Source organism: Cannabis sativa, chromosome 2 (genome assembly GCF_029168945.1).
Source record: "Cannabis sativa cultivar Pink pepper isolate KNU-18-1 chromosome 2, ASM2916894v1, whole genome shotgun sequence".
Lineage (NCBI taxonomy): Eukaryota > Viridiplantae > Streptophyta > Magnoliopsida > Rosales > Cannabaceae > Cannabis > Cannabis sativa.
In genome coordinates, this window is record NC_083602.1 from 31607481 (window position 1) to 31619308 (window position 11828).

General features: G+C 37.3%; 1 protein-coding gene across 1 annotated transcript; it reads left to right on the plus strand.

The window, feature by feature from the left end:
- The first annotated feature begins 2142 nt into the window (after nucleotides 1-2142).
- On the plus strand, nucleotides 2143-3667 carry LOC115718581 (probable ribose-5-phosphate isomerase 3, chloroplastic). Its single transcript, XM_030647391.2, has one exon. The coding sequence runs from the start codon at nucleotides 2533-2535 to the stop codon at nucleotides 3421-3423; it is 891 nt and encodes a 296-aa protein (XP_030503251.1). The 5' UTR covers nucleotides 2143-2532; the 3' UTR covers nucleotides 3424-3667.
- The last annotated feature ends 8161 nt before the right edge of the window (nucleotides 3668-11828 follow it).

Sequence of the window (11828 nt, forward strand, 5' to 3'; positions counted from 1 at the left end):
TATTTGCGGCGAACCATTAGCGGCGGGACCCCGCCACTAATGCTCTTTGCTGTTTCGAAGTTCAAACTGATGGAGAGCATTAGCAGTGGGATCCCGCCGCTAATACTATTATTAGTGGTAGAGCCCAATTCCGCCGCTAATAATAGTATTAGCGGTTATTTATTAGCGGCGGACCTTTAGCGGGGGACTTCTACCACTAATAGCCTATTGCGGTCGAATGGGGGGCTATTAATATGTTGTAGTGATTATAAACGAGATGTGATGATGACTATAGAGGTAAAAATTTACTTAATATTTGCGATATTTTTAAGAAGTTCAATATGCAAGTCAGACGAGCCCATCAATAATGGATCCAAACAACCGGGTTTGAGCCCAGCCGGTCAGCCAAACGGGTGGAACCAAGTATATATTGAACTAGTCAGAAAGACAGTTACTACTCCCTAAAAATTAGGGAATCAACCAACTTGAACGAGTCTAACGGGTGACGTGGACGGAGGGCAACGGTACTGAGGACACACGATAAAAGAAACCATACGGTAGACGCAGGGCATCGAACATTTGATACTCATACTACTCACTTACTCAAGCAGACAGTCGTCCTTTCTAAACTTTTCTCTTAAGTCTCTCTACCGTAATTGTTCCTTTAGTCCGTCTGTACGCTTGTCCACTCATCCGTTCGGCTACCATTTACATTTCATTTATTTTTTGTTATCGTTATTTTTTACTACAATCGTACTGACTTGAGCGTCGGAGTCCCTTTGGCTGACACCCCACCAGTGCTCCCAATTAAACTTTTATCTCTCTCTTTATTCTTGATAGGTTGTTAGTGCCCAAATTTTGTAATTGTAGATTTCAATTTGGGGAGCCCGTAATGACAAGGTTTGGAATCAAAAAAATGTTGTTGCATTGGAAGTCGTTTCTTCTGCGGTGAGTTATCTTGAATAGTGGAAGATTGCTCAAGTTTCTGGTTTAGAAGCTACATTGTCCGGTCTAACCAAGGATGATGGGGCGGAGCAATGGAGGTTACCACCGTCAAATAGTGTTAAGATCAACGTAGATGGAGCTATCTTTGCAGATTTAAATGGATTCGGCCTTGGCTTGGTTGCGCGAGATGACAAAGGGTTCCTTATTGAAGGAAGGACCAAGCTTTTCCAAGGGAATGTGGTTGCTGAAGTTGCTGAAGCCATGAGCTTCAGAGAGGCGCTTAGTTGGGTAAAACAAAACTCAAGTTTGTGGCAGCATGTCTTTGTGGAAACCGACTGTTTGGTTGTGGTACAATCGTTAAGGAGCTTTTTTAGAATGATTTCAGTGTTTGGTGATTTGATTAACGATTGTAAAATGTTGCTTAATGATTTACCATTTGTCTGGTTTTTTTTTTTTTTTGTTAAATGGTCTGCGATTGTGGTTGCTCATATTGCTAGAGCGTCTCGTTCATACCTTGATCGTACTTTCAATTTGGGAGATGTCCCAACTGAGTTGTTATCTTGTTTGGTAACAGAGTTTGATGCTTAATAAATCTTGAATTTCATTCAAAAAAAATATTTCTCTTTTGATAGCCTTAATATTTTTTGGGTAAATATCATTTTGGACCGTGTGTTTTGCAAAAGTTATCAATTTTTTTTGCTCAGAAAGTTATCAATTGGACCCTCTGTTTTATTAAATGACAAAATAGACTCAGTATTTTCTAAAATAGTACAAATAGAACCTTGAACTAATTTTTTGTCAAAATAAAATTTAATAATAATTCGATTTAAAGGTGTTATGACAAAACTATTTATATTTTCTGAATTTGTTCGTATTAGGAATTGTCTTTAAGTTAATTATATTAAAAAAAAGTTGTCAAAAATTAAGCTTAGGGTCCTATTTTTACTATTTTAGAAAATACAGGATCCATTTTGTCATTTAACAAAGAAGAGGGTCCAATCGCTAATTTTATAAAACACAGGATCAGGATCTGAAAATAGTATTTATCCATATTTTTTAAACAAAATCATCTTGTATTGCTAGCTACTTTTTTTTTTCTAATGAGTACTTGCTAGCTATTTTTATTTGTTACAAATGAATGTCATTAATGAATAGTTTTATGATCACTAATCTATTTTGCTTATTTCAAATGAAAAAACCTTGGAGTGGAACCTCCAAGAAAAAGAAAAAAAAAAGATGTAGATTCTTTTTATTTATTTAGAGGGAAATATATGATAATATGAATTGAAGGGAGAAACCATAACAAATTGATGGAAAGTGCATATTTTTCATATTCCAAAATGAATTATTTATCAGAGTATTAAACAATGAATAGCCAAGGCTAGTATGAGTCTCACATTCACATAATATATCTTCAAATTCCAGCCATCTTAGCCACCTAACCAGCCAACCAATCAAAAAATATATATTCAGCCCACCCAAAAAGGCTTCCCTTTTACAATCACACAAGTTCATCCGCAAATAATGCCCATAACCAAACAAAATTGTTGACCTTTTTCTTCTTTGTTTCCTTCTCTCTTCTTCAATCTCCTCTCTAAACCCAACACCATGGCCTCTTCCTCCTTATCCCTCCTCTCACCTCCTTCCATATCCTCCACCCAACTCCACAATGCCTCATCCTCCTCTGCCACCATTGCCACCACCGCCCGCCTTGTGCTGCGCACACCTAAGCCCCTCCACCTACGCACCACCTCTTACCGACCCTTTGTCGTTCGGGCTCAGTCAGCCCCTACTCTCACCCAAGACGACCTTAAAAAGCTCGCCGCAGACAAAGCCGTCGAGTATGTCAAGAGCGGAATGGTTCTCGGACTCGGTACTGGGTCCACCGCTGCCTTCGTCGTCGCTAAGCTCGGTGAGTTGCTCAAGTCCGGTGAGTTGACTAACATTGTTGGAGTTCCAACCTCAAAACGCACGGAGGAGCAAGCTCGCGAATTGGGTATTCCCCTTTCGGTGCTTGATGATCATCCCAGCATTGATTTGGCCATTGACGGCGCAGATGAGGTTGACCCAGATCTCAATTTGGTTAAAGGACGAGGTGGGGCTCTTCTGAGGGAGAAGATGGTGGAAGCTGCTTCGGCCAAGTTCGTGGTTGTGGCTGATGAGACCAAATTGGTTAGTGGGCTTGGTGGGAGTGGTCTGGCTATGCCGGTTGAGGTTGTACAGTTCTGTTGGAAGTACAATCTGGTGAGGCTTCAAGAGCTTTTCAAGGAGGAAGGTGTGGAAGCCAAGTTAAGAGTGGAAGGTGGAGGAAAGCCTTATGTGACTGATAATTCCAACTACATAGTTGACTTGTATTTCAAGACCCCCATTAAAGATGCTTTGGCTGCTGGGAAGGAGATTTCAGCTTTGGAAGGGGTTGTGGAGCATGGGTTGTTCTTGGATATGGCTACTGCAGTCATAATTGCTGGCACAACTGGAGTCGATGTTAAGACCAAGTGATTTTTCTTTCTTTTTCTTCCTTTCTGCTGCTCTTTTTTGGCTTTATTTCTTGCTTGTTGTTCTATGATCATTGGTTAGTTTTCGAGTTCATTTGGGTGTAGCTCGGAGATGGGGTGATTTGGGTAGTTCTTGCAAGTTCTGTACTTTGACGCTTTTATAGATTGTTTGGGCATTGGGGAAAGGATATGAATAATAGTGATGTAAGTGGAAATTGTGAAGTAATAAACATTAAGCTTAAGCTCTACTTATCTGATTTTGGCATTGATACAAACCGCTGATGGGAAAATCTGTTCTTTTTCTCTAGAATTAGTTCTTGATGTATACAAGATTACCGCTTGAGCATACAATTTGGAAACTAGAAATTAGAATGATATCAAATTATTGACTGAATGAAATATGAGGTTTCCAATGAGAGATGTGTTAAAGATCAATTCACATTGAGCATGCTATTTTAAATGACAATTAACAACTAATCATCCGAGCATTAACATAATAATAATAGACATACCTCTAATCTTGATATTGATATTGATCTCCAATGGTCATGTTGATTACACTTCTTTAATCTACACATATGGAGAAAAAAAAAAAACTTGGTTGTGATGAACCCTACTCTTCCTCTCCATCATAGCCCACACACATTCCACCTTAAAAATGCTAATAAAGAGCACAACCCTCTTTAGAAGAAATTATGAGCCAATTGGGTCTACATGCCAAATATGAGATAATTAGCTGTATTGGCTCAATGAACTGACCAAAAATGTTTTGGAGCGTGACTATAGGTCCCGAACGTGTTAATACATTATGTCTATTCTATTACGGCTCGATAGTAATGTTATGTATATCGATTATATAGTCATTATTATATGTTAATACCGACACTGAGTGAGCAACACTTTAATTATGTTAGTTTACATAAAATATTCTAACATTCTTACATAATTACACATGTATGTGCTCTCACTAAATAATAGTGTCAACAAACAGAAATCTCAAGAAATATTAATGCTTATAAAATTAATTATGCATCATATTATATCGACATGATACAAATATAATACATAATGAGACATCTGATATTCATGAAATATGATGGTAACTACTGATCTGGATCAACTCGATCATAACACCAAGACTAAGCCACTGGCTTGCATCAACAAGTGTGCACACACAATACTAAAGAGTTATCCAGAATATGCATGAATTCAACAACCAATAGCAATTATTAACATGTCTATCATACATGAAACAATAACTCTCACTGACCAAATACACATTTGGCTTCCAACAATCCAAACAAAATGACTTTCACATTGAGGTAAGCCGTGTCAGTGTAGTCGTTGGCATGTTGTTTGTAAGTACTTGTTATGATACTAATGGATGACCCCATGACTTTCTCACTATATATGGAATGTCATCATCATTAATAGAGCAATAATACTCCTCAAGTTTTGAGAGAAAGATATGACTATGATATTTATCATATAGGTAATAACAGAATCAATTACTCTTAACATTAAAATGAAATATTACAATTATAATGTACAATCAATGTCCTCATAACACGCTACATACTCTATCTTTACAAATGAGGATGTTGTAAATGTCCATACAATACCTAATCACATATAACTTGTTGGAATTTATTTTACCAGGATCTTAGATCTACTCACAAGTATGTTTATTAACATCCTAAATAAGAACTTTCTAAAACGATAAATTAAACACATATAAAGTTTAAGAAACCTTACATTGGGTGCAGCGGAATTAAATGACTCCTTCCGTTCAGATCTCTAACCCTTGTATCCCTTCTGTAGCAGAGTATTATCAAGATCTGAACCTGGATCTCTTTCTCTGAATCCTTGATGCTGAGTCTCCTTTGCTGATGATCTTTCTTCACGATCTTCCTCACTATGATTGAGGTATTGCTTGCTGTGTGTGGGCACTACTCTAATCACTAGGGTAAGTTCGAAATATGAAGGAAGAAGAGAGAGAGAGAGAGTGGCGGCCAAGGAAGAGAGAGAAAGCTCAGTTTTTTCTGATTCAGAAAGTGTAATTTTCCTAAAGCCTTCACTATCTATTTATAGCATTCCACTAGGGTTAGGTTTGAATTATTTGGCATTAAAATAATGAAAATATCAACTTAAAAAGCCTACAAAGGTGGTCGGCCATGGCTTAGTGGATTGGGCCTTGCTTTTTGCAATTTTGCAATTTTAACACTTTTGTATCTGATTTTCTCAAAAATGCCAATTTCCTAATTCAACCATTTAAATGCCAATTCTAACTATTTAATAACTATAAAAAATTATTAAATAATATTGTCATTTATCATATTTATTAATTGAACCATACAAAATATCATAATTAACAAATATGCCCCTATTAACTCTTTCTTTACAATTTCGCCCTTACTTAGTGAAAATTTCACAAATAGGCATAGTCTAACTTGTGAATTATAATTGATTAATCAAAACCAATTACACGAGTCTTACAAACAATATTATCTCAACTAGTGCGGGGACCATGGGTCTATATAACCGAGCTTCCAATAAGTAGATCAAGAATTTAGCACTAAAATTCACTAACTTATTAATTCTTCGTTGAATCCACGCATAGAACTTAGAATTGCACTCTCAGTATATAGAATGCTCTATATGTTCCACCATATAGACACATCATTAGTTATCCATTGTTATAATCCTAATTTGATCAATGATCCTCTATATGAATGATCTACACTGTAAAGGGATTAGATTACCGTAACACCCTACTATGTATTTTATCCTTAAAACACTTGACCCCGTATAAATGATATTTCAGCTTATGTGAAATGAGATCTCCACCATTTATTTTCGTTTGGTCAAGCTCGAAGGAGATCATCCTTTGCTTACTATTCGCCAGATAGAAGCTATAGATTCCATGTTTATGCTAGCGCTCCCACTCAATTGCACTACCGTGTTCCCAAAATGTACGTATCACCCTGACCTAAAAGTAGGCTTAACTAACAAATCAAAGAACACGAATAGCCTTTCAAGATTGAGCTTAATCATAACAGGATTAAGATCATTTGATCTAGGATCAACTTGGCGATATTGACTTGAATAGATTTTACGGTAAGTTTAATTAAATCTAAGTCAAAGTTCAATATCGGTCCCTTCCGATGCATACTCCATGCATCCAACCTGAGCTTTACTTTAACCAATGTTCTGGAAAGAACATAGTATTTCTCCAAATACAAGTAAACTCTTGTTGTAGATTATCATATCAGTAAAACCCTGTGTCTGATAAATCTAGGAAACTTTATTCGCATAGTCATGTTTACTTTCCAATGTGATGACAGCACAATAAACATGATCAAGTATGTGAAAAGGGTTTAAGATGAATTTATAAATCAAATAGACAAGCAATTGATAAAGTGAACCAAAACATACACAAATGAATGAAAAATACTTCTATTTCTTTATTGATGTTGAATAAAATAGATTACATTGAAATAGAGTTTTATTTAGGGCATAAAACCTAACATAACTTTCCTTACCATTATACTCACTTTGTATGAGAGAGGAAATTGTAGGTGTTAATATGAAACTTAATTACAAAATAGCTCCTCCTAGAATCATGAATGCTTATAAGTGGATTTTATAATCCATGCAGCCTTTCCAATCAATATCACCAAAACCAACTACTATATGTCATGATGTTGGTTTGTCAATGACTAACGCATCCTTGGTACCATAAGGATGACAACTCAAGTAGCAATCCAACATGTTGGCAACATATATCACAATATGAGTGGATGTACTTAGTGAACCCTAGGCCTTCCATAAGCATAAATATGTATAGGACAACTTCAATATTGATTTCTTGTTATTACTCATATACATGGATTTTAGGACGTTCATAACATATCACACTTTAGACTATTTAACAATTCTCAATGAAATCGTAACATTAATCACAATAATAGTTTGTCAATGCAAACTATGAAACAATTAAGTCTATCGTTGATCTCATCACAAAGAATTTTAATATTTAGACCATTTAAGGTTTATCAAGAATTCTTTGTATTACAGAGATTATCAAATAATAATTTCATCTTCTCCAGAATAGATTAGGATCATAAAATATGAGTAACGTACTATATCAAGTAATAGTATAAACATGTCATTACTCTCAGTGATCTCTCATATAGTGTTAACTAACAATAATGTTCTGAATTGACTATTTTGAGAATTCCAATTATTTACGCCAAAAGTAGCGTTGATGACATGGACATCAATATTTGACACGTGAAAAAAATATGACATCTCAAAGTTGAGTAGTCCTGGGTCATAGCAAGTCTACCTAGGAAGGGTCCCTAGCCCTGCGCCCAGGTTGACTTCGGAGACTTTGAGAACTTCGGAATAGAAGTTTGCACTTAAATAAGAATACAACTCACTATCTTTTAGTATTATGTACCATAAGGATAAGGAGCAACCTAATCCAAACCCCGAGAGCTAAAATTACACGAACTTATAACCCGGAAGCCAACTTGGGCACCTAGGGTTTCACCTAATGCCCAAGTTGACATTCCCAACTATGGTTTCAGTTTCTAAGACCTTAATGTAAATGTGTTAAAAATTGCATTAAGACATCAACTAGACATACCATAGACATATTTGAGGCATCAAAATCAAAACCGGAGCAAGTTCATTTTTGAGCACTAGGGCCCCGAGCACCCCAGTGCCATGGTTGACAATTTGTCAATCTAGGCCCCTTCCAAGTATCAAATCAACAATCCAACTTTTTCATCTTCTTTCTCTTCATTAAAAATGGGGAAATATGTCATTTGGGGGAAGAAACAACACTTCTTAGGTGCCAGAAAAGGCTCAGCGCCCAGGTTGCAACTTGGGGCTGGCCAAGTCCTTAGGTTGACATTTTGTCAACCTGGGCTAATTTCGATGATGTTTTCTGAGAAATACTCTATGCATCTTCTCAGTTTTCAAAAAGGATTGAGATTTAACTATTTACAAGGACCAAACGGAACTTTCGAAGAGCCATAACTGGAACCTAGCGCCCAGGTTGACACTTGGCACTGGGCCCAGCGCCCAGGTTGACATATTGTCAACCTGGGCTGTTTACAATCAAGTCACCAAAAAGTGTTCAGAGCATTTTTTTCCATCATCAGAATTAATGAAGATTCAAGTGAACTCAGGGAGAAAACCACAAACTCGAGCCCCTGGAAATAAGGCCTAGCGCCTAGATGGACCTGGTGCTGGGCCCAGCGCCTAGATGGACCTGGTGCTGGGCCCAGCGCCCAGGTTGACAATCAACTTGGGACGCTGCTTTCAATTGCTCAAATGCCAAAACTAAGTTGACAATGAATCCAGAATGGTCAAAAATAGGGTAAGAGACCTCGTCCTCAAGTTAAGAACCTTGGAAGTATCAAAACGAGATCTCGGGGGCTCGGGAACGAGTGCCCAACACCCAAGTTGATTAATGGCCTGGTGCGTTGGGTTTTGCTTATCCGATTTTGATTCCGTTTCGACCGTCCGTCTAGTTTTTCACAATAACTAATATCCATGAAGTTTGAGAAGTCAAGTTCATAACTTTGCATTTCTCATTTGAGCATGGGAAACTCACTTGGAAATGAACAGTTTTGAGTCTCTCATTTCCGCCGAACAACAACATCTCTGAGAGCTAGTGACCAGCTTTGCCAAAACACAAAAATAAACTAAGTGATATTAAAATATCACTTAGGGATCTTAAAGTACATCCCTTGGGCATTTTTTTACTTACCCAATGTCTGGGTTAACGTCATATGTCAACCTTGGCGCTGGGATGTCAGCCTGGGCGTTGGATGTCAACATGTGTGTTGGGTCATGAACCCCCTTCAGTACAATGGCCATAACACTCAATATTGCTTCGATTGACACAATTCAACTTGCATTTTGAAGCTAATTCAATTCTCTATCAAGTCTGTATCACACTTCAATCACAATTTTGAAGCTATTGACCTTAAATTTCACCCCAAGGAAATTACAAAAATAAGCTCTGAGTTACCCGCGATGGGTTCCACCAAGCTTCAAAAAATGGCTATCACTATTAGAAGCTAATATTCACTGTTAGACCATCATCTACGGTCAAAAATATCTAATTTTCACTTTTCTCCTATTTTTTTGGGCTTCTTTCACCTATAAAAGGAGAGCTCCCTTAGCTCATTTTTTTAATTTTTAGAATACTACCCATAAGGTCAGAGCATCTCTCGTTAGTTTCTCTCTCTAGAAACTAGAGCTTAAACACTTAGTCTTTTTTTGTAATTACCATCTCGTGAGGAATAAAAAATTGAAGTACACGTAGCTTCATTACCATCGCGACATGGAAAGTGAACTACTATAAATTTTGTGTCTCTCTAAATTATTTACTTACATTCATTATTAATCTCGCCAATTTAGTGAGCTGGTATTGGCCACTTTTTAGCATCAATATTTTGGTGCTTTCATTTAGAGCCACAACTCGAGTTCCCTAAAAATAGTTCAATTTTTCTGCTGGGAACTCTATTTCGAAAGAAATTCATAAGCTCAGGAGAGTAATCATCCATGAACATGCAAAGCCACACTACCACTCCTGGTAGCCACGCCACTACTCAGCAAGTAGCAGGCATTGAGATTCCTTATAAGGAAGCAGACTACGATGGGATCTTTACTTGATATGGAGCAATCACCTGTTAGGAAAATGAGCTACAAGTGAGCGCCCGAAAGGACAAACTCAAGATCGTGGGCCTATAGGTCCACCACATGTAGCTAATAGGACCAACCACAACTCTATTTGAAGCAATTCAAACAATGCAGGAAACCAATCTCCTCCATGGGATTCTCTTCACAAGTCTAATGAATCTAGATCACGTTGTGACCTTTCAAAGGAAAAGGGACATGCAGTTAGACTTAGGGGAAGACCCTCGAAGCTCTACTACAAAAGTGAAGAGTATGAGATTCAGAGTGTGAAGATCAATGAACTACTCCACACTCGGAAATACTTTCATAATGAATGAGGTTCATGGCATAGGTACTTTGCCCGAGGTCCTAACGGCCAACAGTACAAATACTTCCCATGGGTGCATGGAAACAAGTTGAACTTGAGAAATCGGCCCAACTCTCTCCACACATGTTTCTCTAAGGAAGACTATTTTGAAGGAAAAAGTGTTGACCTCAAATTTGGCCAACTGATAGCGGAGTCGTATTTAATGCTGATGCTTGCCATGTATTACATAATAAGAACAATAAAGTAAATTGACACATGATTTTATAGAGGATTGCCCCCCTTAGTTAGCGAATAATGACCTACTCTCCCTTTTAGTTGTATTGATATTGAGAGATAATACTACTCAGATCACTATAGTGATGGGATCTGTAGTAGCTCTCTAAAGGTTATAATGTAGGAATCAGAGTTGATAAATCTCAAGTATTAGTATAGCAATGGACGTGAGAGAGAGAGAGATGAGTTATCAAACTTAAAGCTAGGGTTTGAGTCACTTATAACTTAGCACTTGCACATAGGGTTTTAGGGCTTGAGTAAGGTTGTAACGCCCTAATGCTAAGGCACGCTACAGTGCTTTTTCAATTATAGTGCAATCTTTGCTAATCAAATAATTTTCTCGAAAAATGTGTCAAATTAAAACTTTTGCATTAAATATTAAACTTTGTAATATTATAAAATATTTACAAGTGTCGGGATCCCGTTTTCAAACTTTTAAAGTTAATATTCCAAAATACATAAATTACAGGTCGCACAACGACTATCAAAATATAACTCCCGTATGTCCCGAGACCGAACATTCCAAGTCGCACTGCTTGACATGTACAATCCCATCTAAGCTCAGGTTCACTCTTGTTCAGCCTTCGCCTTTCCTTTACCTACACATGGAAGCAGAACTGTGAGTCGACAGACTCAGTAAGAAATGCATATAACATATCATATAATTTTCGACCTGTAAATATGCACCCATACACCTATTTACAGAACTTAACAGATGAGTATGAACGTTCAACACTAGGATACAACCATTATATGACATACACAACGTACCCCACTGTACGAGTGTTGGTAGGGTTTACTCCGTACCCAGAGTACCACTGAGTGATATACCCCACACCTTAGCACTTTCCCGTACCCGTGTTGGTATCACTGTATCGTACTCACAACAATAATACTCACTATACCAATGCACCCTGTATCATATCCATACAAGTGTTGGTAGTGCAAATCACAATTTAAGCATGCATATACAAACACATATACATACATTTAGATAATCACATCACATATTATATTCAGTTCTTACCTGTTTTCCAAATTCAAGTGAGCTGGCCGACCTGAATGGAAATCTCGTACTAGATGGATGCCCTAATCACATTTTGAAACCATGT